The sequence below is a fragment of the Cololabis saira genome, chromosome 5 (genome assembly GCF_033807715.1).
Source record: "Cololabis saira isolate AMF1-May2022 chromosome 5, fColSai1.1, whole genome shotgun sequence".
NCBI lineage: Eukaryota > Metazoa > Chordata > Actinopteri > Beloniformes > Belonidae > Cololabis > Cololabis saira.
The window spans coordinates 43,351,590-43,379,187 of NC_084591.1; the positions used below are offsets into that span (position 1 = coordinate 43,351,590).

Below are 27,598 nucleotides of genomic sequence, written 5' to 3' on the forward strand. Positions count from 1 at the left end.
AGCATCTGCTAAATGACCAGAGGTGTAGGGTAGAGTAGCTAAAAATTGTACTCAAGTAAAAGTACTGTTACTTCACAATAATATGACTCAAGTAGAAGTAAAAAGTAGTCATCCAAATAATTACTTGAGTAAAAGTAAAAAAAGTACTTGGTGAAAAAACTACTCAATTACTGAGTAACTGTTGAGTAACGTCTGATTTTTTTTTATAACACAACCATTCAAACAGACAAAAGTACAAAATAATCATCTTCAGGCAAATTAAATCAATAAAAGAAATTAAAAATAATAAAAAATAGCTTAAATTAAAATATTCTTAAAGTAAATTCAAGTACTTTAATAAATAATAAAATAATAACAGAATAAAAAAATAAATTAAGCACAAGTAGCACAAAATTTCAAGCCTTTGTACTTTTCTTTTTTAACCAGGCAGAACTAGAACAAGCCCATGAACTCATAGAAACTCTGTGTGTGTTTGAGTCTGTGTAAATGTGACAAAACATGCAAAAACTAAAATTTTTCCCAAAGAATCACTCAGTGATGTCATGAGATTGACGCGTACATGCTTAAAAGGGATAAAAGAAAAGTAACAGCTCAACGTAGCCTAATGTAGCGGAGTAAAAGGAACAGTTTCTTCTTCACAAATCTACTCAAGTAAAAGTAAAAAGTATAGTGATTCAAAACTACTCCTAAAAGTACAACATTTCCCAAAACTTACTCAAGTAAATGTAACGGAGTAAATGTAACTCGTTACTACCCACCTCTGTAAATGACAGTAGTAGTAGTAGTAGTAGTAGTAGTAGTGTACATTTTGATCTACAGTTATTGGATTTTTGGATGCGTTGTCAGTGGTTTAAAGCTAAAAAAAAAAAAAATAGCCTTGATCTGAGGAGTTGGAGGTTGCAGAATCTTCTGCCAGTTGACCAACAATAATTCATTCACTCAGCTCTACAGTACATGTCGTGAACTAAATCCACATATTGAGTTCAAGTCACCTTGGAAGTTGGGGCATACATGAAAATAATTACTGTCTGCACATATCTCTTGAACTTTTTCATCAAGACATCAGCAGATTATTGGAATATTTGTACCCACGCAGTTTCCCTGTACCGTTGATTATCAAATACGGTAACATCAACTTCCCGTTTCCTGTGCCCCACCAACCCTGCTCAACAGAAGGCCGACTTCCGTGAAGTTTTGTTTATGAAATGGTTAAGAGAAGGTGCTTATTTCAACGTACCAGGCAGGAGAAGGAGTCGTTCATGCGGTGTTGCAGAGTGTGTTTCTGTAAAACGGTGAAGAGAGCAGCGTGGTCGAAGCGACTTGGAGCTGCAGAGATGAACTCCTCCACTCCCTGACGCTGAGTTGGATCCAGACCTGAGGAGGAAAATCATTACAGCCTCATCAGAACATTGTGGGCAACAAGATCCCCGGATTAAATGCAAATGTACTTCGGATTATTGATCTCAAACAGCAGCTAGATTTGGGTGTTTAACGTGGGGTATCCACCAGTATAAGCGAGGCTACAGAGGGAAACATCACAGTAGTCTGGTGTTTTGTTTTCAGCCATTCTTGGGTGGTTTTAGCTGTGTGTTTCAGGTCATTATTCTGCTGGAGGACCTACGACCTGCGACTGAGACCAGTTTTTAGAGGGAAAAGGGATTATTCAATGACTCGTACATGGATCAACAAGATTTATTCTGCAAAACTGCTGCATTTCACACCATTTTGGACATCTTTGATTGGCTCTGCCAATGTCACATGCTTCATTTGTCTGATTGGTTGTATGCCTGTCCAGTAACATACAGTTTCTTCTGCGTGCATTGGAAAACATGTGCAAAGAGTTTCAAACTGGACCACTGGGGTCATCTCAGACTCTTAATTTACTGGGAGGCACAGTCTAGATAAAACAAACAAATGTGCAAAGTCTGTCCCGGAAACAAAAGGAAATGTGGTCAAACAAATAATATGAGGAACCACATGTTCCTTAACGAAGCCAGGTAAACTTAAAATCCAAGAAATAATTAGGCAATGTCCCCTTTTTTCTCCAAGTCTAAGAGGGAATTGGTAATAAAGCTGTTTACATGGGTGAAGGTGAGGTTATATGAAATGATGTGGTCAATTGGAAATGCAAAATGCTGAGATGCATCAAGACATCAATGGTCAGTGACGTGAGCAGATTCACACCAGTCGTCATCAGGTGGGAGCAGACCTTTTATCTGACTGATGTGAACAAAGCCTTTGTACTCTATAGACGTGGCAGGCCCCGGGGCTGCAGACAAGAACGAGTCTTTGCCGTCAGTGGCGATGGAATACAAAAAAGGAGGAGAAACCAGGAGAAGTAAAAGAAGCAGAAGAGGCCCACAGCGTGGCAGCCTGAGCAAACCTGGGTTCATTTCCAGTCCTTTCAGGCACTCTTGTTAATGGCTCCTACTAAATGAAAAGCCTAACGCTCCCCACTCTGCCTTCTTTGTAGAAGTACATTTCAAGATGGGAAGTTTGTGAGCCTGACACATGGCCCCACAAAAGACCACAGCTTTCCAAAGAATGCCGGCGCCGTTTCCACGCCTGCGATGCCTCCGGCCTTGCGCCCGAGACAAGCATTAGTGATTGCTTTTTATTAACACTGCCATTTTGTTTTTGTTTGGATGCAGAGAAGCTCACAAGGACTCTCAGACCCCCCCTCCTTCTTTCAGCCTCTCTTTGTGCCTTTGGAGGAAAAAAAGACAGCAAAAGTGAAAACTCCACAATCATCTTCCAATCAACGCTCTTCTGCTTTTCTTCGGACTCTCCCACTTTTCTGTCGGGGCCTTGCCCTTCGGCTCATGTGTCCTGCTTTTGCCCTGCCCAATTCCAATGTAGGTCATTTTATATTCGTTACATCAAAAACATGGGATTGTCCCTAATGTAATTTAGAGAAAAGGACAGGGAAGCGAAGGAAGCGACTCTAAAGAAAAGGAGACAAAGAGATATAGATTAGTACTGATAATAACAGGAGGAAAGAGGAGGGGAAGTATTGATTGGGGGACGACGGGCAAAGGAGTGATGTTGATCCGTGTCAAGTCCAACTTTCAGCTATTATCTACGGGGGGTGTGTGCGTTTTGGGGGGCAGGGAGAGTGCATTCAAATGTGTGTGTCTGGGGCAGAAACGTGGATGGATGGATGTAGCTGCTCCTGCCACAGATGGTGCATTCAGTCCCGGCTTTCTTTAGGTCTCTGCAGGTCAGGTTCAGACGGACGGATGGATAAAGATAGAGAGCGACAATGAACCTGTTCGGCAGGGTTTGAAAAGGGTAACAACAGTTTCTAGAAACCACAAAAAATGCTATTGCCTTAAACAACAAAGCATAGCACAAAGGGCTGATTCTTTTTTAGGTTGTTTACGTGCGTCACATGACATTCATCATACATTTGAAAAATAAATATCGACTTTTCCTCCTCGATCAATACAACCTGAGTAGATGTATTTCTTTGTTATTCGTAAAATGTTTGAATATAAATGTTATTTGCACATGAACCGGTCATAATTCTGTTTTCTCTTTGTTTTAAATTACATTTTTTAAATGTATTTTGTTCTAAATTTGATATTGAACATTTTGGTGCATTTGCATCATTAACTCATTTCTTTGGACCAGTGCCTTTTGCCGTTGTTGTCTTTTTTTTTATTCATTTCTTGTTGACGGCACTCAAGCCTGAGGATGGCAACGTGACATTTCCTGAGTGCACACGAAACCAACTGTGTGCAATCACAGTAAACAGTTGGTTCATATCAAAGATGCGTTCCAGCGGTTGAAGCAACCAGTTTATTCAAAAGCTGCTTATAGTTTTTTTTTTTTATTGGGAGTGGTAATATTGTGGTGTTTTTCCAACAAAAAATAGATCATTTGAAGATTTTAAATCACTGCATCTTATTTTTTTTATCCATCTGAAAGCACAAAGTGCAGTATATATGAAGATTATATTAAATATAAAAATATGAGCTTATCGGTTATCCGCATCAACCATGCAGGAAGAGGTAGAGCGGTGTAATCAATTGGAGTGTACACTGATGCATCAATAAAGAATGAAATGTTAATACGTGTAATCTAGCTACATGTTTGGCTCAATAAGGAAGCACAAAAAAACAGCTAAATCCCATTCTTTTGCTTTGAAAGGTGTTATGGAGCAAAATACACCACATCAGTAGGTTATCAGACCATAAACACACATCTCTCTCTGTGGCAAAGCTTTCTCTGGTTTCTCTGAGATGAACCTTTAGGCCGTTGACCCTAACTGACCCCCAGGCGCTGGAAACACGGCAGCTCACTCCTACTAGTCCAACTGATGGGTTAAACGCAGAAGACTCGTTTCAGTGTGTTTGGTGAGATGTATACTGACAAATAATGATTGTTTTTAGTTTTATCTATTGTTAAGTGCTGAATCTGCAAATGTGAAATGATAAAGGCAGGAGTAAGGTGACGGCATATCCCAATTGGACTCATCCTTTCACAGAGAGCATGCGCAATCTCTGATGTCACGTCAAAAACTATTATTTGTAGTTTAAAGTGTTGCAAATTCACATTACAAATCATGTTTTAATAGCAGAAAAAAAAGACTGCATTTCCCACGTCTGCCCAGCCAATTCCTTGTCCAATCACGGCGTTGGCAGCGAGTTTGTTTTTGCTGAGCATCTTCAGTGTCTCCCACGTCGGGGTTCCTCCTCTTCCACTTCTTTTTGACGTTGCAGTTCCAGTAACAGAAGTCCGACATGAGTATTATGAACGTATAGTGTGAGCAGACGGAGCATCAGAGCATCGGGTCGTACAGTGTGAGACCATAAATCGTGGGCTGTGAACTTTTGAACTCAGCGATCTAGTCGTGCAGTTTAAGATGGGGCAGAATCAAACGATTTAAAATATTGCACAGTGTATGCCCAGCTTAAGAAACATCTTGGACTGTTCTTGCAGCTCAATATGGCTGACTTATGAAGCACTTTGCACACAGAGGTTTCTGCTATCACCAATGCCCCACCTCTCATAACGGTGTTGGCTAATCCAGACAGGTAACCCCCCCTCACACAAAAGGTGAGCATGTCTTCTGTCCCATTTGGTAACCGAACCAAAGACCTGATTACTTACGAGTGGTGTGAAGACTAGCACCTGGCTCAGACCTTCATGCACAGATGACAGAAGCTATACGTCTCCTCAGTTCAGTCACCAAGGAAACGGCTGTCTTCCCAGCCAAACATTGAGCAGGAAAGCTTGGTGCTCATCAAGAATGACCAAGTAACGGGAAATGAGCGTGTAGCACCATATAATGTAATAATTTCCTGAAAATGTAATAACATTTGCCCATAACTCAATCGAAAAATTTAATAAAATCCAATAATGTAATAACTTCACCAATAATGTAATAAAATATCCTGACGGATATTGTAATAACATTTTTACCGATAATGTAATACCTTATTACATTATTGGGAATTTATTACATTTTCAGGTGGGTCTTTTTTTTTTTTTCCAAAACTGATAATGTAATACTTGACAAATAATGTAATATATATGTTCATTTTCAGTCCAGAGTTCTACATTTTGTGTTTTAAGTATCTAAGAATGTTATATACGCTGGATTTGAAACACCAGAATAACTATTGGGTTAAATTGCAGACTTTGAGTACCATGTAATACATTCCCAATAATGTAATATTACAGGTATTACATTGGTAAAAATGTTATTACAATATCCGTCAGGATATTTTATTTCAGATGTTTCAGATGTTTTAAACGTTTCAGGTGTTTTAAACGTTTCCAATGTTTCCGACGTTTACAACGTTACGGACGTTTTGGACGTTAACAACGTTTCAGATGCTTTAAACGTTTCAAACGTTTCAGACATTTCGGACGTTTACGATGTTTCAGACGTTTCCAACGTTTTAAATGTTTCCGACGTTTCAATGTAATAAGGTATTACATTATCGGTAAAAATGTTATTACAATATCCGTCAGGATATTTTATAACATTATTGGTGAAGTTATTACATTATTGGGTTTTATTACATTTTCGATTGAGTTAAGTGCAAATTTTATTACATTTTCAGGCGTTGTTACATTTTCAGGAAATTATTACATTATAGGGTGAAATTATTACATTATAGGGTGCTACAGAGCGGCCTTTGGATCTTTTACTCAAGTCTCCCGCAGCAAAGATGCCGGAGTTGAGATCAAGGTCTCCAGGAAAGAAGGGACTAAAATGTTCCTGCATTCCGTTACTGGGACAGTGCTGCTCCCAGCTCCTCGGGATGAGAATAATCAGTAAATATACTGAGGGGAAAGCAGAAAATAAATGTATGACATAAAGTCACAGTGTAATTGGAAGACTTTGAGAACACACTTTTGTCTTCAGGTATACACAGGTAACAACTGGTAAACCACTGAGCGAGCACAACAATGCACCCGGACTCCAGGAAGAAGACAGCAGTGCACGAAGGAGAAACACAAATGTTGATATATTCCTTAGAGAAGTATGGAAGAGAGTGATTAATTAATCCCCCCCCCCCCCCCCACACACACACACACACAAGAAGGATATCTACACTAATAAGGGTGCACTGGGGAACTGTATGTGCGTTTTCCGCCCTGCTGCTGGCATTAGTGCCGTAATTTAACCAGTGTTCATACATGAACGCATCCAAACTCCTACAGTACCCCACAGCTTAGTTGTGAGTAACACAAGTGGAGAGTTTTGAGAAGAATGTACTGACAAAAATGAAAAAAACCAACAAAAAAATACTCAAAACTAAACACTGTTTTTGCTCGATTAATTTTCGATCACTTTAAAAAAAAAAAACACTATCATCTTGAGTTGGGGCACAGTGAAAATCTGCTTCTCATTTGTTCAGCTTCTCATCATAGTTGTTCCTGGTGAGTATCTGTGTGTTGGTAAATGAGGTGAGGTGGTGGGGGAGTTGTTGCCACTCGATCTCTCCTGGCCAGAGCTCCGCTGGATCGTCACAGCAACAGTCACATCTATGTGACATCCTACTCTGGAAGATAGTGGCGGACACTGATGACAGGTTATTGATGCAGACGAGGAGTAGGAGGAGGATGAGGACAGAAAGCGGTTCAGTTTCAGGAGCACGGCGCTCCGAGATGTGACATGATCTGCCTGTCGGAGCGGAGCAGCACCGGTGATGTCAGAGTGAGCTGAGAGGAAGATGCAGATGGACGTGTCGATCAGCGTCCGTCTACTTGAGCGTGACTTCTGTCCACGAGAGCTTGAACAGACTAACTCCACTGATGGAAAAGTTTGAAAGGAGCACATAAAACACAGTTTTGATTTGTCGAGATTCTGGGAGTTTAAGACAAACGGACAGTTTTGACGTCTCTCCTCAATGTCCAACTGACCACCTGCTTTTCGAGAAAAACACAAATGACAGGTGTAAACATCTCTAAAAAAACACCTCCAGCAGCCAGACTTGGCCCGTCTGTTCCTGCTGAGGATGGGAGTTCCCAAAAGTGGATTTCAGTTCAGACTCAGATGTTGTGGGCCTTGGACTTTATTCATGGGGTGTTTTAAGAGTCAGGCCATTAAATTTGCCAGTGCATTTGAAATCCTGTCTACTGGAGATTCTTTATCATGGCTGCTCTGAGGTATTTGTCCTATCACCAGAATTTTTAATTCAAAAGTAAACACCATGAAGCGAGGCCGCTGACACCTGCTCCACTGAAGGCCTGGTTTCCTTTTATTCTCCAAGTCAGTGAACCTTACTTCTTTGGAAATAGCCTCTAACCCTTTTACTTACGACACACACTGCAAAAACTCAAACTCTTAAGAATATTTGTCTTATTTCTAGTTAAAATGTCTCATTTTTAGTCAAAAAATATCATTAAACTTAAAACAAGACTTATTACCAGAAAAATAACTTATTTGACAATTTTCACCTGTTTCAAGTAAATTTTCACTTTTTTTTTGCTTTTAATGAGAAGATAAATCTTGTTCCATTGGTAATTTTTTCTACTTATTTCAAGTGAAAATCTACTTGAAACAGGTGAAAATTGTCAAATAACAAGTTATTTTTCTGGTAATGACTCTTGTTTAAAGTGTAATGAGATTTTTTGACTAAAAATGACAGTTATTTCATTTCAGAAATATAAACACAAAACCATGTACTTTTTTGTTTAAATAAAGCTTTCTATAAAAGTTGGTTACGTTCTAAAAAGAAAAAAAACAAACAAGATTTTTTTTTTCAAATCTTTGTTATAAAGATCCACGTGTAAAGAAAGGAAATTATTTCCTTCACTGACCAACGTGAACACAAGCCATTGAGAAAAAAATTATACGGATCAACAATTTGATGCCAAAAATAGCTTGGAGGGAAGAGGGGAAAAAGTTGGACGATTCACGTCTGTAGCAAGATTGATCACTGATTCCTCTTGAAAAACAATGTTAAATCTGTGCAGTAAAAACGAAAGTAAGTCAAGTCTCACTCACTTCTCATTTGCAGCTGACACATGCATGCGGCATATGTAATGTAACGGGTCGGATGCGTTTGTATGGCCCATATAACAATCCATTTTTAGTAAACTGCACACTTATTCAAGTGCAACTTTGCAACAGGCTAAAAAGCAGAGTTTTCTGTCTCCTGACTCAGTATCACAACAGTCCTATTCTAAAAGGTGTAACTGTTGTTAAGGTGTCATAAAATGAACCCCACAGACATCAGGACCCCGCTCAAATAACCCCCACAGTTTCAGTCTTATGTGGGGATTCTGGCTCAGTGGCAAAGCTACATTAACACATCTTCTGTATGCAAAACATATACCACCCACAGGGGAGACTGGATGACACGGGAAAATAAATCTTGTAATACCAATGCCGTATCACAATAGCAGACACCCAGGGATAACCTTTAAGCATGATTAAGTGGACTGCACCAAATCCTGACATGGCAGATCCATCCAGACTGGTTAACTAAAGACCGGACCAGAAAGTCCCGATCATGAATGATTGTGTAAACGGGAAAATTCCATGCAACTACTGGATAATGAGTTGCATTTGCACAACATGGAAACTTCTGTCAAGCATTGCAGCGGCAAATATGAGCAGACATTTGGCTCAAATGCATACTGGAGGGAGGACACAGAAGGGAAGTGCAGCTAACGCCAGAGAACCTAAGCACTAGACTGACAGAATTATGGCTCAAGACTGTAAAACCAGACAGATTAATCTGTTCACCACCTATATTCTCTACAAGAAAGCCTTGGGCTCAGCACAAATAGCTCCAGCAATACAGGAATACTTGGAACTTTCCAACATCAACAGACGACTAAGGCCCCATTTACATGTAGCAAAAACGTGTTTTCATGCGTTTTGGCCGTTCGTTTACACGAAAACGAAGCTCAAAGTCACCAAAAACGAAGCTCAAAGTCAATAAAAACGAAGCTCAAAGTCACCAAAAACGAAGCTCAAAGTCACCAAAAACGATCATTTCTGAAAACTCCGGCCAAAGTGGAGCTTTGCAAAAACTCCGTCTTCACGTTTGCTTGTAAACGGAGAGAAACGGACATTTAGGCTTCAGAACGTCACATTATGTCACAGAAACATCACCACACTGCAAAAACTCAAAGAATATTTGTCTTATTTCTAGTTAAAATGTTTAATTTTTAGTAAAAAAAAATCTCATTACACTTAAAACAAAACTCATCACTGGAAAAAAGTGAAAATTTACTTGAAACAGGTGAAAATTGTCAAATAAGTTATTTATCTGGGGATGACTCTTGTTTTAAGTGTAATGAGATTTTTTGACTAAAAATGAGACATTTTAACTAGAAATAAGACAAATATTCCCAGTAAGATTTTGAGTTTTTGCAGTGCAGCGTCATGAGTGTGACCTGTGTTTACAATTTGTTTGGCCACCGTCAATATTTTCTTGTATTTTACCTGTTTTATATTCTAAAAATCACACTTAAAAGCAACTCCACTTCTCTGTCACTCCAAACGAAAGACTCTCCTTGGCACCGTTTCCTTTGCCGAGATCGCAACCAGAGCAATGTTATAATCTCCTACATCATCCAATGGTGTCATGTTAACTTGTTTGTTGTTCTAATCTGCTACTGCTAATACCGCTAATACTAAATATTTAATCACTTTTCCAACTGTTGCGAACACAAGCACCAACAGCAAGTATATATCAGCCTTTAAGGTCCGTTGCTCTCTAAACGAATGCAGAGATGAACGGAGCCTTCTTTCCGTATCTTGCGTTGATTTCATCCGTCTTCTGGTACGTACAGTAACCTCGATATAGCCTCAATATTACAGATGAAAGGGACTAATACCACTGGAGGTTGTGAGGACAGCATTGAGCATAGTGAATTGTTAATGAAATATGACAAAACAAAACAGAAGAAAATGGAGTCACTCCCAGCTGCTCTGTATGGTCCTCCCCACCTGATGAGCTGGGACTATCAAACGTTCTGCTGGACATCCCAAAGTAGTGAAAATCACGCGTCGTCATCAATTCACAAACTTTTGTTCAGCGGTCTTACACCACCACCATTCACACCGCTATTTTCATTTCTTCTGACGTACATGAATGATAAATAAATCTGAAAAGTAAATGAGTTCATTGTCTCCAAAGGCCTCCACAGTCATGTATAGATTTAGAATGTATTTATAGAAAATACGTTTGCTTTAATTAACAGCATGAAACTCATGTACAGTTGCTGTTTGTGACGGACTCAGTGATTGACTCATTACTGCTCCCTGGTGGAGGACTTGCTGAACAAACACACAAACGCCAATGACTTGCGAAGTATCACTGATAGTGACAGAAACAACGTTTAAAACGGACAGATGTACAAACGTACGAAAGTTGAGCATAAATGTTCCTATCCTCATCGAGAACCCAGTGAGAATGTGGAAAACAACAGCAGAATCGAAAGCCAACAGCCACAATGTCATCAAGTGAGATATATACCAGATAGATGTCCGGTCCCCACCTGTTTGTCTACATGCCTGAACCTCGTCACCCAGATCATCACATACAGTAGCTACGGATAAGGACTCTCAAGTGGAACTATCAACAACTACTTGGATCAAATATCCCAGGATGGAGAAATACATTGAGTCACTCACCGTCTTTAATATGATTCATAGCAGAAAGTCATGTGGACTAGCTAAATGTGGTCAAACGATATCACCTCGGACTCTTACTAGGAAATAAGAGCTATGAAAGGGTCACACAGAAGTCAGTCACAACCACGAGAAGTACCCACGAAGAGCAAGTCAGATCCTGAAGACCCAGCTTAATGGGAAGAACAAAGTTCAGGTCATCAGCACAACATGACTCGCCAGTAACCAGATACTGGCTTTATAAACGCGGCTTAATAAACAGCTGGTGTCACCGAAGCTTCTCACAAGACATGCAGGGTTTCACCCAAAGCACAACGAGACTGTACACGAAAACAGAAGAAAGGTAGCCGGGGGCAAGTGGTCATCAAAGTCGGATGAAACAGCAAACATCCACAAGTGCATTGCAGGCTCGGTGGGTTAACACTGACTGTGTTTCCATGCATCAATAACCCTTTTAAAACCCGAATATTAGCAATAACTCGGTTTTGCACGGCCATGTAAACACCAATAACCCCTTTGAATAACCCGAATTTGCTCAGGTTTTTAAAAACCTGAATATGAGCCCTGGGTTACTCCTTTTAAAACCCGAATATTTGGTCATGTAAACACCAAATGGAATATCTCCATCAAACGGAACAGGAATTTGTTTTCTGCACATGTTCTGTTCACAAGGAATCCTGGTCTTTTGAGTCCAGGAAGTTCTTATAAACACGGAGAAACACAAGACCAGGAGGAGACTAATCACTTCATAAATGTAATGAAGGATATGAACATTTCTGCATTTGTAGATGGTGGAAAGTACCGGGATAGTGAGATTTACAAGAAGGTGAGCGAAAAGTTGCGCGAAGCAGCATTTGTTTTGAATTTGGATACAGGAAGAAGCAGTGGAAATGACGGGAATTGCGTCATGATGTTCTCCGTGCATCGCTGGTTTGATCCAGATATCCCGAATGACAGAGGTGTCAAGTAACGAAGTACAAATACTTTGTTACCTTACTTAAGTAGAAGTTTTGGTTATCTATACTTCACTGGAGTAATTATTTTTCAAACGACTTTTTACTTTTACTCCTTACATTTTCACACAATTATCTGTACTTTTTACTCCTTACATTTTAAAAACAACCTTGTTACTCTATTTCATTTCGGCCTTTAAATAAAACTATCCAGTTAAATTGCTCCATCCGGATAGAGTGAATTTGGTTGTGGTTGTGGCACGGATGTTCTTGTCCAGTTTTGTTCTTACATCCGTTCCCTCAGATTCCTGCAACTAAACTTGGATGTACATTCCAATAAAGGTTAGGATAAATGATAACATGCCTCTGAAGTTTGACTTTTTGCACCATTACAATACTTATAGGCAACTAGTCATCATATCTGCTGCTCTCTGAAACACATGTTAATGCTCAATAGTACACATATATGGTTCTTTAATATATTTACATTATACTAAGATGCATTCATTTTCAATGGCTTTTGTCGTTCATGGCTTTTTTCCCCCTTACATTACTTTTACTTTTATACTTTAAGTAGTTTTGAAACCAGTACTTTTATACTTTTACTTGAGTAAAAAACTCGAGTTGATACTTCAACTTCTACAGGAATATTTTTAAACTCTAGTATCTATACTTCTACCTGATTAATGAATGTGAACACCCCTGCCGAATGATTAATCACCATGTAAACGGAATATTCTGAATGTCTCAGTAACCGGAATATTAGCAATAACCCGAATTTTGACTGCATGTAAACGTAGTCAGTGACATGGCAGCTAACCTAAGATGAGATAAACTGGTCCAACTACATCTATCTCTCCGTCACCCATTTGGCCTCCACACACACCTGTGAACAAGTGAAATTCAAAAACCAGGGATGTAACATATTTATATAGTGTGTATGCAGTTGCTGTTTCTGCAGGTCAGGCAGTCGACACGTGCTCTCAGTAGAAAAACTGCCAAAGTCCCCCACCATTGACGGTGTGTGAAACCTGCAACAACAACATAATACTCCATCCAACGGTTAGCATTGGCAGGAAAATGATCCGCTTTGAAAGTGCTGCTACAAAAAAATGTTCACAAATGACTTCAAATATTTTCCTCAATGTTCCTTCTCAGAAAACAGAATGAGGTTTTTGCCCTTCCAAATGATGTCCTAATAAATACACTTTAATTCGAGCGACACCGCAGCCAGAGACGGGTGATCAGGTGCAGTTTTGCCTTCATGCAATCACCGACTGCAAACGTGAAGGTAAGAGCATTGTAGAACACCAGCTGTCAAACGAGAGGGGCAGCTGTTCCCTGCACACGGTGAGCCAGGCTTTACAGAACAACAACAATAACCTGCAGCCGCTCCGTTCACTATCTCAGCCTCTGACACGAATGTCATTATTCGCTCGCGCACGCTGGTCAATAAAAATGTGATGGTGTCGCCGACTCGCTTTCTGAAGGCGCAGAGTCCTGAGCTGCAGACAAACAAAGAAAGATGTGGCTCCGCTCGGCAATAAGCGCCGTATCTGCGTTGTTTCCACGAACATGTCTAATAAGGCTATTACGTGCATGAGTGGTCGGCCGTGTACGCATCCAGTCATTAGTGTTATTTAACCTCTACATTTCATTTTCATGAAAACAGGCCTATGGAGCGAGTAGAGAGAAAGAAAAAAAAACACAGGTTTCACAGCCACGATAGTTATTACAGTGAACGACTTTCTGTCAAGCGCATTACACACACACAAAGAGCAGCACTTAGCACCCAGTTAAGAGCTATTTCAGGGACACCTTTTATTTCCTCCTGCAAACAGCGTGTCAGCACCTCTCGCCACTGACGCTTCAATCTGTTCCATTAAGCGCTAACGAGTCGCGGTGAGAAGGGAATGCTGTCACACCAAATTACAAGAATACAGCCGTAATCAGCTCTCAGTATGAAGCTCCTCGTCTCCCCACGTCCCGGCCGGCAGGAGGCCAGAACTCAGATCATCTCTCCTACATGCAGGTAATAGACGACATCATTTGCAGAAGATGGACAAGAAGAGTAGAAAATAAATAAAAATAAAGAATGTGTGGAATTTCTGTTTAGAAGTGGGGACAAATAAAGTAAAACAAAATAATGACAAATAGAGAAATAAGAGGAACACAACTGTGACAAAGGAAATAAATGACAAAAAAGAGAGTATGCGGTAAAAATGTGAGAATGAAAAGATAAGAAGAGAATAAGAAAGCAGGTTGCAGGTAGCATGAGTGAATGATTCAGTGACCCCCCCCCCCCTCTCCCCCATTCCTTTATCTGTTTATGTCGGTTGGTATCACCTTTTCTTCTGCAGTGTTTACTCTCACTGCACGATGACCAGAACAAACACCGACTCGCTTCAGTCTGGTTCCTGCTGTGTGCGGACGCATGTGTGAGCGTCAACAAACAAATCAGAACCGAGCTGGAGGGGATAGCTGTGAGAGCCCTCGTCCCGCGAGCTCCTCTCAACAACACACACCGACGGGACGTGGCTCCACTGCTGACCTGGACGTCTGTAATCCTTTTATCTCATCTCCAGGTCTGTGTGAAATACATGGACCGCTCTCACCTTGAACCAGGACCGTGTACTGGCCGGGGCCGGGGGCAACAGAGCCCACAGACGCATCACTGCATGTGGTTTTAACATCCCTTTAGTGTACTCTGCAGCGCTCCAGAGACTTAAAGGGGACCTATTATGAAAAACAGGTTTTCTCTTGCTTTAACATATATAAAGTGGTCTCCCCTCAGCCTGCCAACTCAGAGAAGGAGGAAAGCAACCAAATTCTGCAGTGTCTGTACAGCCGCCCTGATGAGGCATCCAGTGTGATGTGGATCTACGAGCCGTTCAGATTCTGCTCATTTTCGTTACGTAACCAAAATGCAAACCTCGCCCACAACTATAAAACCGTGTAACTGCATGAGAGCGTCCGACTATCGTAGCACTGTGTGACATCGTCTCTCTGTCCATCTCCCTCCAGCAGCTGCCACTTTATTGAGGTTTTTGTAGTGAAATGAGGAGGAATCATAGAGATAACTTCTCATTTCAACTAACTGGATCAGCCGTTCCTCATCCATGACTGTTTCCTACAGCGCTTTCAACCGGCTTTCAACGCGAGCGACAGGAATAGAATAGAAGCAGGGCGTCCGACAAATGTTTAGCTCAAAACGGCACTGCGCAGTTAGGACAGTCCAATAGAAAATAAAGCAAATGGATGGATGGAATTGATTTTGTCGCTGACGCTCGCTCGCATCGCATGCAGTTATGACACGGTGTAACTCCGCCAGCCGGAGCTTCCATCATTTATCTGTAGCGGTGTATCGCGTCATTCAGGCAGCCAATCAGCACAGGGCCTCATTATCATAGCCCCGCCCACTCAGAATCCCTCATAGATAATGAGGTTAGAGAATGAGATGATAAAGACATGGTTTAGAGGCTGAATTTCTAATTTATTTAGCAAAAAAAGCTTTAAAAAAAAGACATTAGATGCCATAATAGGTCCCCTTTAATAACTGTTTGGTGTTCATTCTGTGTTGACAAAGGTTGTTGTAAACAAGAGATGGTGCTTGTGAAGGCACTGTAACACGCCAACCAGTGTTTCCAAACAAGCCCAGAACAACTCCGAGGTTAAGGTTTTGAGATTTGATTTGAAGTTATTTTCCCCGGACAAAGAAAGTGTTTTACACGAGCTGAACAATGTAAATGCAAGGCATATTATTTCCTTTATCTACGTGTGTGTGTATGCATTTATGTATATTATAAATAAGAAAGCGTGAAATACCTTGGAGCATTTATGAAAGCATTCAAAGAAAACTAGAATAATTGATGTCACTATAGAGGGGATTTAGGTCCCACATGACAAGTGAAAGTAAAAGACTTCAGTTTCAAAGAAAGCAGGTACAGTATACCCTCTGCGGATGTAGTGAAAGTTCATCTGATACCATGTCTTCCTGCATCTTGGAATATATCCCATGTGCCTCATGTTCGGCTTCTTTAGATCTGCTCGTCTTTTTTCTCACTCGAGTCCCTTCTTGAGGCCGTCCTGGTTATCTTATAACTCCAGTGAACAGTGCTACAGTGAGTTCTTTACTTAAAGGGGACCTATTTTGGCATCTAATCCCTATTTTAAACAGGCCTTGGATGTCTTAAAAACAAGCTTTTGATTGTTTTTGCTAAATAAATTAGAGATTCAGCCTCTGAGCCATTGCTTTATCATCCCATTCTCTAACCTCATTATCTATGTGGGATTCTGAGTGGGCGGGGCTATGATAATGAGGCTCTGTGCTGATTGGCTGCCTGAATGACGCGATACACCGCTACGAAAAAAAGGCGGAAGCTCCGGCCGGCGGAGTTATTTACACCGTGTCCTAACTGCATGCGATGCGAGCGAGCGTCAGCGACAAAATCAATTCCATCCATCCATTTGCTTTATTTTCTATTGGACTGTCCTAACTGCGCAGTGCCGTTTTGAGCTAAACATTTGTCGGACGCCCTGCTTCTATTCTATTCCTGTCGCTCGCGTTGAAAGCCGGTTGAAAGCGCTGTAGGAAACAGTCATGGATGAGGAACGGCTGATCCAGTTAGTTGAAATGAGAAGTTATCTCTATGATTCCTCCTCATTTCACTACAAAAACCTCAATAAAGTGGCAGCTGCTGGAGGGAGATGGACAGAGAGCGTCCGATGTCACGCAGTGCTACGATAGTCGGACGCTAATGCAGGTACACGGTTTTATAGTTGTGGGCGAGGTTTGCATTTTGGTTACGTAACAAAAATGCGCAGAATCTGAACGGCTCGTAGATCCACATCACACTGGACGGATCATCCGGGCGGCTGTACAGACACTGCAGAATCTGGTTGCTTTCCTCCTTGTCTGAGTTGGCAGGCTGAGGGGAGACCACTTTATATATGTTAAAGCAAGAGAAAACCTGTTGTTCATAATAGGTCCCCTTTAAGGCGTCTGTTTTCACATTTGCTTTAAAACACCCCGCAGAGCTCTGGACACTCCACCTCATCTCTTATCTGCTGTTTTTCCTTTCAGTACAATTTGTCAAGTTTCAAGTCATTCAAATAGACCTGCTGGGAATGAGAACCTACTGATAGGGGATGCTGGTTTCTGGTTCCCTCCTCTGGAGATGGCGGTTTTGTTCTGCAGCGGTGGGACGGGTTTGTAGGACTGGCCGGTGGCTCGGTACATCGCCTGCACCCACAGCGCTCTGTCCTGCTCGTCGTCACAAGCAAACATCACCAGGTCTCCTTCCTTCACCGCATTAAAGAACACCCGACCGCCCTGCAGACCTGCGGATAACAAGGAGGAGGAAGGGAAGAACATGAAGGTGGAGCTATTTCTGCACATTTCTTGATACGTTGATAATGATTTAATGTGTGTCTCATTTCATTTGATGACTTCTTTCATTCTTAACCCTTAAAATGATCAAACCCTTCCTTTTTTTTTTTATTCTGTATATGTGGACCTTTGCTCAGGATGTTCTACTCTATTAGTCTGATATTGTGGGACTTTATATCAATGGGGTGGAACGTGGAAGAAGAAACAGCTTCTTATTTATCAACTCTTACCATTTTCATTGTTGATTAAATAACAGAAAACATCTCTAAGATGCTATAAGTTTATCTGAAACAGATAAACTTTTTCAATGTGGACGAATGTCTACGATTATTACAAAAAAAGCTCATAGAGGTCGTTTAATATTCTCCAATTACCCACTTTTGAAATTCCAATGATTGTATTGACTGCCCTATAAAACAACATAACATAACAACATTTAATAACAAACTCTTCTGCCGAGATTTTACGACGTGGGCTGACAAATGCCTACCGTAAGAATTTGACATATTTGTGGCAACAAAGGCCATCTTTTTTTGTGAAAGGGAGAAAGTGAAGATGTTTGGTATCTGAGTGTGGTAAGGGGGGGGCTTGCTGTGCACACTGTTGGACACTTTTTCAAAGCTGTCAAAGTTACACTTCAACATTACCAGCACTGCAGCAGTCCTCGGTCTTAATGTGTGCACTAAACAGGACCACCAGTTGTTTCTCAACAGCACCATGTGTCCCTTACAAAAGGATTTGCAGGCTGTGCACAAGAGCATAAGATAACCTGTAGCCGGATTCACCAATATGTTCTTAAGAACGATCTTAAGAAATGTCTTAAGATCTAAAATTAAGAAGTTCATAAGAAAGTTCTTAAGTGCAATTCCTCAATATTTTCTTAAGAACCGTCTTAAGAACTGTAATTTCTTACGAATTTCTTATTTTTATTCTTATTTTTCCTACTTAAGAACTTCTTAAAATATGTCATTGCATTGCACGTGCCAACAAACACAACAACAACAAACATTTATACAGGTAGTTTGCGTTTTAACCGTCAGTCACTCACTAAACATGGAGAAGGAGAAAAAGAGATGCAGGAACTTTTCAAGGTTATGGTGGATGAGATTAATGTGCGAAAAAAATTACTATTGGGGAAAATTTCTAATAATTAACTAGCACGCTAACAAACAGTTAACAGACTCTTTGTGTAATTAATTACAAAGTATATCCTCAAACTATGACCTACTAGTCTAAACTTGTCTAAAATGTGTTGAAAAAGGTGATATTAGAGAAATTTTAAGACAGGACAAGGTTGTCTTAAAGTTAAGAAAAAAGTCAAGAACAAATTTGAGAACTTTTATTTCAAGAATACCATTTATTCTTAAGTTTTTCTTAAGAAGAAACTTAAAGGAGCATGAGGCTCCTTTTAAGAAATGAGACTCATTAGCGCCACCCTTCACCACGACGGCCGTCGGGGGTACTGCAGCCAACAGTGAAGCGGGAAATTCGGAGTCCGAATTGCAGCACATTTTGCAGCACACAGCCTGTTCAAGGCAACGGAGAGATACACTAGAGGGCTCATTCTTTTTGGTTTGGAACGCTTCATCTGACATTATTACTAGAAAACTTAAAACGTATACCAATTTTTTTCATAAATCCTGCCTCAAGCTCCTTTAAGAAGAAAGTTGAGAAAATACTTTTTTGGAGAATATGACTTCTTTTCTGGGGGCATAGCGGGTATAGATAATGGATGGATGGATGACTTCTTCTCTTTTCTTCTTAAGACTGAACTTAAGAAAATAATGACACTTAAGAAGATTTTTTTTCTTAAGAATGTTTTGTGAATCCGGCCCCTGGTTTGCAGACTCCCAGGTGAGGTTCAGTGTGTGTTGATATGCACATCTACCTGGCTGAGAGTCGCAGTAGTCCACCGTGTAGCCCTCCAGCTGCATCAGCTCCTGAGGCTCAGCTTTCTTTTCCCTGTAGCTGCACATGGCAAACGTGTACTGGCTTACCTGAAGGACAAAGATACACACTGATCAATGCACGGCGTGCACACACTTCAGAAGCTGCACAGAGTCTCCAGAGGGGGTTCAGCTTCATGTTTCATGTGGTTCAGTTTCCAGACAGAAAGATACATGTCAGAGAGAATTCAAGTCAGGTATTTGCTCATAAGTACAGCCTGTTGTGAACGTCCGGAGCAACGGCAACTGTACCTGCTCACATAAGATCTCATCCAGTAGCACCATGAAAGTATGTGCAGTTAAAGGTGTCAACATGAATATGTGCAGCCACAAAAAAACGTGTTGATGTAAATATGGATGTCCCACAGTGACATAACACGGCCTAGAAAGATAATAAAATAATGAACAAAACACCAGTTTTGTTGGTTGCTTTAAGCTGCATGGGTCAGTAATTCATATTTTGTCAAACAGTCTCTATTCTATTTAGAAATCCATGTTGTGTAATCAATGAACACACTGATACAATCGACTGCAGGAATTCTACCAGAGATTGTGTGATCAGTAAAAGCTTAAATGTAGATTGAAGCTCGAGGAAAAGAAAAAAAAAAAAAACTTTAAAAACAGGTTTTAGGAAAGACAGTTAAGCAGCCAGAACATATACCTTCATGTCTGTGGCGCACAATGCCCTTCCTGAGAACACGGTCTGATTAATCACATCATCATCATACATCGCATCGTACCTGAACAAGAACAAAATATCTCCTTTTCCATCGTTTCCAGACTCTCTGTCCCAGAGCGTACAGGTACCTGGATCCAAAGAGACACATGACACACTTCAAGAAATATCTCACACCTGGCAGTTCCTAGAAAATAGAAAATATATCACTATTTTGAGGTAGAAATTGTAGTTACAAAGGTACACTGCAAAAACTCAAAATCTTACCAGGAATATTTGTCTTATTTCTAGTTAAAATGTCTCATTTTTAGTCAAAAAATCTCATTACACTTAAAACAAGAGTCATTACAAGAAAAATAACTTTTTATTTGACAATTTTCACCTTTTTCAAGTAAATTTTCACTTGAAATAAGCAGAAAAATCTGCCAGTGGAACAAGATTTATCTTCTCATTACAAGCAAAAAAATCTTGTTCCACTGGCAGATATTTCTACTTATTTAAGTGAAAATCTACTTGAAACAGGTGAAAATTGTTTTTTTTTTCCAGTGATGAGTCTTGTTTTAAGTGTAATTAGATTTTTTTTTTACAAAAAATTAGACATTTTAACTAGAAATAAGACAAATGTTCTTGTTAAGATTTTGAGTTTTTGCAGTGTAATTGTAGTTACAGTCTCTATTTACTCACAGATGAGGATCATTTGGGGAAAAAGAAACATTTTAACAACAAAACTCATCTGGTGTTAGAATTGACCTTGAAGCCTTTTTAGGTAAACACTACAATAAACGTCACCCATGATGATGATGGGTTAGTCCTCTGGATTAAATGTCTTACAGTGACGAGAAGAAAAGACTGGAACCAAAACACAGAGAGCTGTAAGAGGAAAATGAAAGAATGAGCAGCATTCCTGGCTGCTCCACACCCTCCCTGAAGCGTAGAATAGAGGCAAGCGGAAGAATGGGAAATCAATCGATTGACAGACTTTTCTTCAGCCTTGCCGGCCGCCATTAAGGGAGAGGTCTTCCGTTAAGGTTGCTGCGCGTCTGGAAGGAGACTGACCCACTCAGCTCGACTCTGAGAACATGTGACAGCGCTCACCAGCCACTTGTGACAATTATTGGGCCTATTGCCCTTCCTGCAGTTTCCAGCATCCATCTAGACAGCTACACGTGTCAACGCCCCAGAAGCCGCTGACAGAGATACAGACGAGATGCAGGACTTGTTTTATTCACACAAAATAAAAAATACAATTTTTTTTATTTTATTATTAATTTATTTTTTATTATTATTATTTTTTGTTATTATTTATTTATTTTATTTTTTACTATTTTTTATACTATTTTATTCATTCAATTAATCGCTCAGTTATTTATTTGACTAGATAGACTGTACTAATAAAATCATTTGATTAGGCTGCAAACACAATCTGAACAACTAACACTTTTTAATTATCCGTATAAAAGGAGGGAAAAAATCCACCTTTTAAGGACTTGACATTTTTAAATGATTAATTTTACCGAAGAACTGTAGAGGCCTCAAACTTTCACTGTCCTTCCGGTACTGTAAATCTGTATATCTACTTTTACTGTTCATTATCAGACTTCCACTATTTCAGTGTTTTTCAGCACATTTATCTGAAAAGTATTTCCTGTTCGTCTCCTGTTTCGTTCAGTTATTATCTTCATGCAAAACAATTAAATAAAATGAAATAAACAGATATCACTAGAGAGCAATAACTAGCAACATTTTAGGAATGCTCATTTGTTTTTGAGCAACAGCAAAACAAAACAATTACAGACTTTCATTCAAATCTGTGACGGTAAGATCAATAAAATAATTATGATAAAAACAAAGTGCAAATTGTCAGACTGTCCATTTGTGGAAACTAGTATACTAATCACTTCATTAAAATAATTTAAAAGGATTCATGCATAAATATTTAGACACATTATAAAAATGTATACAATTTGAAAACGACTGCAGGCTACCGTTGTGTCCACTGTTCAGGTAAAATAACAGCAAAAATTAAAACAGAACATCTAACAAATAATATTTTTTTTTTCTTTTAAACAGTTTTTGGAGTAAAATGATTTGTGTTTGCAGAGAAAATGCTTACGTATTTCAAGAAAATATGACCCTAAAATATGTCCCTGCCTCAGCCACCTACTAAGTTCTCTAACCTGCAGACGGTCCAGGAGTTTACATTTTTATTTATTTAAATTTTACACTTTCATCAAAATGTATTCATATTCAAAATGCATTAATATATTTAACTGCATGGATCAAACAAATTCAGAACTGAACTCTGAAAATAATAAACTATATATTAAGCAATAAAGACGGAAGTGGAGCTGATCGCACGCAGACAGAAACCCACTCTGACCCCTAGTGGACAATCGTGAAAATAACATGTTCAGCCTCTTCCTGCAGGATTCTGTTTGCAGTTATACATGTATGTTCCCTTCAACAAAAGTTGGGGAAGATCAGGTCAAGAACAGAAGCAGCATAGAGAAGCTCAGTTTGTTTCTTTCTTCTCCATACTTCTTCACTTCAGTATCTCTCGTTTGACTTGAAGGACGTGAGGAATATCATCGTGTTCAGTGCTGACGTTCTATCCCTGGCTAAAGATGTGGAAACACCACTCCAGAAGATATTCATTCTAGTTTTTTTTAAATGGGGGGGTGGTGAAAAAAGTAAAGAAAGAAATACAATAATGAAAAAAAAATACTTTATCTAACTGCTGCTAAAACATAACTAAAAAATAAATAAATAAAAGTTGAAAGTGAAATTGCAGATCCACTCCCCATCTGCAGTCTGTCTTTTCCCTTTACACTGTTATCTTACATACAGTATTCATGAAAGGTTTATGTTGGGCTTCCCTGCGTGTAAATCTTATGTTCCCTATCCGTCTATTTCACAATGACACTGATACTTTGGTGACAAACATTATTTTTGTTGTATTTTTAATTTCTTATTGCTTTGAGTTTTGTGTCCCGACAGTTTGACGTCTAACTGTGCGCAACTATAAAGATCCAGTAAACTCTCTGTAAACGGCAGGTTAATTTGCAGTATTTAGACCTGGACATGTGTTTCTTCTGTAAGTGCTGTTGGCTGTTATTATAGTTGTTGTTGATGTTCTTTTTCCTTCATTTTCCATCTTTGACCTGAACGTCGATTGCCAAAACTATTTATCTTTTGGTATATTTTAGTAAGCTGTTGAAATACGAATTGTGCCATAAATGTTTTTCATTTCCAAGATTTGACAGAAAAATGAATATTCCCCTCGAGTTATAATTCACTAGTCTTGCCTGGAGTTGTACAGCAAAAAACTGGAAGGCAGAAAAAAGATACAACTGGGAACCAAACCAAAAAAAAGTACAGTAAACAGAAATAACAAAAGAAAAACAAGAAAAACACAAAGTTTGTATTTGCTGATTAAATCAAGAGAAATCTGTAAACACTAGAGGCTCCAGGCTCCAGCTGTGACTTAAATGATAAAAGTTCTCTTGTAAGTACAGCAGTTTCTTCTCCAAGAATGGCAGCAGCTTTGAAAACAAAGATTTGCTGCCATCTGCTGGCCACCACGAAGAACTGCGGTTGTTGGAACAATTTCTACTCTGAATCAACAGCATGGAATCCACCTCCCATACAAACAAAATTAACATGAATATTATTTATCCAAGTTAAAGGGGTTCATGGAACTGAATCAATGTATGGACATTTCACTTTATCTCTCTTGCTCTCTTAAAAAAAAAAGAAAATAGAGAATAATTCACAGCAGGAACTAAGTGCTCTTTTAATGTTAAGAAAAGCGAGTGCGCGCATGGGACAGGGCGGGGGGGGGGCGTCTGGGGGCGGTTCTTTCCCTTCCTGGACCTGGACCAATCCGTATCATTCGGACCGAATGGGCGGGGCTTAGAGGTGCCTCTTTCAAAATTCTTGCTAGCTCTTCCGGATCAGGGAGAATACCTTTAACTAGTGGAAAAGATGAAGAGTTCTGTATATTTTCTTAAAGGATTGTGTGCAATCAGATGTAAAATATGTAAAAACCCTAAAATAATTTGGAGTAGTGCCTCTCTAATTGGAATACTTTGGAAATGTGCATGCTGGCTTCACAGAGACTCATCAGCTCACAATAAAGAGGAATCTACTGTATGTGTCAGATTTTCACAGAAGTGATTTCAAATCAGCCCACACCTGGCAAAAGTCTGGTTGTCTTATTTAACCAGGAGGTGGCAATGTTGGTCTGATTTTGGCCTTTTTCTAGCCAGTCATTTCTTTCAGCATCGTCAAGTATTACAAATGTCATCATGGAAAAACAAAACATTATATTAAATAGAGTTGTGCCCTATTCCTTCAATATATTTACATTCAATTCATAATCACCGTTATAATTTCTGTTTAAGAAGAAACACATGTTGTGTACCATATGAGCTGCAAAACCTTGTTTCTTATTATTTTCTCTCTCCCAATTCTTTCACTTCTCCATGGGTCATACAATCCAGACGCAAAAAAATCAATTAAAAAGAGGAATGAACCTCGTACTCACCCGCTGTGCTTCATGTTGGCAGGTTTGTCCATGCGCACAGCCAGCTTGATCCTCAGATCTGTGTCCTGGCTGTTCTTAGGGACAACCATCCGATGGAGCTCTGCCTGCTTCGGTCCACTGGTGGTGGGGCTTAGGACCACCTGAAGGATAATCAATGAAAAATAAAAGTTCACTTCCTAAACCTCCTATTTCAAAACTCAAATTCATCTGCAGAGCCAGCTACTGCATTAGCAATCTCTGAGCTCGACAAGCTTTCCAAAGTATCCAGTTGGTGGCCTGCTGGGAGCTCTGCTCGAAGGTGCACACCACCACTGACTTGATTGTTCCTACATCAAGGTGATAAGAGATGAGGACTCGCTTTTCATTTATGGCCTAGTAAATAAAAAAAATAAATAAAAGTTAAAGGGGACCTATTATCACATTTAATGTCTATTTTCTAACAGGCCTTTAATGTCTCAAAAACAAGCTTATAAATAATAAATTCAGCCTCTGGGTCATGTCTTTATCTTTACCGTTTCTAACCTCATTATCTATGTGGGATTCTGAGTGGGCGGGGCTATGATAATGAGGGACTGTGCTGATTGGCTGCCTGAATGACGCGATACACCGCTACGAAAAAATGGCGGAAGCTCCGGCCGGCGGAGTTAAGGCTGATTTATGGTTCCGCGTTACACCAACGCAGAGCCTACAGCGTAGGGTACGCGGCGACGCGTCAATTTAACGCAGAACCATAATTCAGGCTTTATGCGATGCGAGCGAGCGTCAGCGACAAAATCAATTCCATCCATCCATTTGCTTTATTTTCTATTGGACTGTCCTAACTGGCCGCAGCGACGCAGTGCTGCGCGCCGTTTTGAGCTGAACATTTGTCGGACTTGCTGCTTCTATTTTCTTCCTGACGCTCGCGTTGAAAGCCGGTTGAAAACGCTGTAGGAAACGGTCACGGATGAGGAACGGCTGATCCAGTTAGTTGAAATGAGAAGTTATCTCTATGATTCCTCCTCATTTCACTACAAAAACCTCAATAAAGTGGCAGCTGCTGGAGGGAGATGGACCGAGAGCGTCCGATGTCACGCAGTGCGATGCGATAGTTGGACGCTCTCATGCAGTTACACGGTTTTATAGTTGTGGGTGTGGTTTGTATTTTGGTTACGTAACGAAAATGCGCAGAATCTGAACGGCTCGTAGAAGTCACATCACACTGGATGGATCATTCGGGCGGCTGTACAGACACTGCAGAATCTGGTTGCTTTCCTCCTTCTCTGAGTTGACAGGCTGAGGGGAGACCACTTTATATATGTTAAAGCAAGAAAAAACCTGTTTTTCATAATAGGTCCCCTTTAAGTTTGAATTAAGTGGTGGCGGAAAACTGGCTGGGAATGACAAGGCGAGGCAAGGCAAGTTAATTTGTAGAGCACAATTCATACACAGGGCAATTTAAAGTGTGCTACAGCTACATACAATCACAAGAAGGCAGATAAAAATAATTTAAAAAAAAACATAAATATTGATGGAAAAGTGATGGAGAATTTAGCCTTGGCCACTTGATTAAACCAAAACTGCTGAAAGCAGCAAAATATAGCCTTGGCCCAACTGAGTGTACAGACTGGTAGTCTGCTTAAAAAAAGATTAACACTGACCTGATGTTTTTGTCTGCTCGTATCATAAGAATTAATTATCCTTTATGCCTTAAAATCGGTATACTTCCTTTGTGTCTTTGTCATTCTGCATGTATGTCCTGACCCTTTTGCATGCAATTGTTTAATTAAATCTAGCGAAATCTGAATCTCAAGTTTTTTTCTTGGTAACTTAGTTTCTAGTTTCAGTCCAGTTATTCACCTAGTTGGAAAGAATGTAATAGAGAGCATTTAATAGTTTGTTTTACATGACAAAAAGATCCTTAAATAATTAATTCAATCACAAAAGGAAGAGTGCAGATAAAGTCCTTTCAGTTTGTTATACTCACAGCTAAATAGAACTGTTTTTAGCCTGGAATTGGACATTGTTAGAGCTGCGGCCTGTTTCACATCTTCTGTAAGACTGTTTCAGATTTTCGGAGCAGAAAACTGAAACAGCTTAACCTTGTTTAGTCCTGATTCTGGACGCAGCAGGTTGTCAGAGTCCAGGTTAGTTCATATGTCTCTAACATGTGAGAAATGTACTTTGCTGCTAAGCTGTCAGCATAGTAACAAATACTAGTCAAATACAATTAAGCTGTCCATTTTGCAAATCTGCAACCCTAACCCTTTGACGAGATATTCACTTGGCAAGTACTGCAAGTTCCCTGTTGTCATCTTTTTGACTGAAATGTAACCAGACTTCTGAGCATTTGTATCTAAACCTCACAAACAGATGAATGGCCATTGAGTATTAGTTCCACAGCAACCAGAGCTCGGACATCTGAACCTTTCAGCTCCAAAGAAAACCACTTGACGATCCTGAAGTCTCATCGGTTTTACAGAGTTTATGTCAATATGTCATTTTTTTGTACCACATAATGTAAAAATTATGCACAGCAACAAATGTGTGTATTAGACTCAGTGACATTTGATTAACACCCAACACAGCCAATGGCCAGGTGGCATCACTTTTGCAACTTAGCACTGTACAGACTTCTAAGCTGTAAATAAAGACCTGACAGAGCATCGTCACTCAGATTGTAAAGAGAATGTGTTTCGTTGCGCTTTTTGGCGTCTATCGTCGGCACGGTGACGCTTTTGACTGAGAAAAGTAATGAGCATAGTCGCAGGATCGAGATGCACATTTTGATGTATAACACACCTGGGTGCACGTTACGGTTCGGGCCGTATTAATGGCTGAAGAAGTGGCATAAATTGCGGCAAAATTACACGATTAATTCAAAATGGCCGACTTCCTATTTGGTTTCGGCCATGGCTCCAAGAGACTTTTCTTTAAGTTGCGACATGATACAGGTGTGTACCGATTTTCGTGCATGTAGGTCAAACCGTATTGTGGGGCTT

At 39.9% G+C, this 27,598-nt stretch overlaps 1 protein-coding gene across 3 annotated transcripts in view; it reads right to left on the bottom strand.

Moving 5' to 3' along the window:
• cadps2 (Ca++-dependent secretion activator 2) overlaps positions 1-27,598 on the bottom strand; it is a 290,724-nt gene that overhangs the window by 158,327 nt on the left and 104,799 nt on the right. For all 3 annotated transcript variants that reach the window (XM_061722218.1, XM_061722219.1, XM_061722217.1), the window contains exons 8-12: positions 24,618-24,757; positions 20,136-20,202; positions 19,338-19,446; positions 17,200-17,400; positions 1,238-1,374 (exon numbers count right to left, since the gene is read on the bottom strand). In XM_061722218.1, the coding sequence (XP_061578202.1) occupies positions 1,238-1,374; positions 17,200-17,400; positions 19,338-19,446; positions 20,136-20,202; positions 24,618-24,757 (654 nt within the window). The remainder of the gene's footprint in view (positions 1-1,237; positions 1,375-17,199; positions 17,401-19,337; positions 19,447-20,135; positions 20,203-24,617; positions 24,758-27,598) is intronic.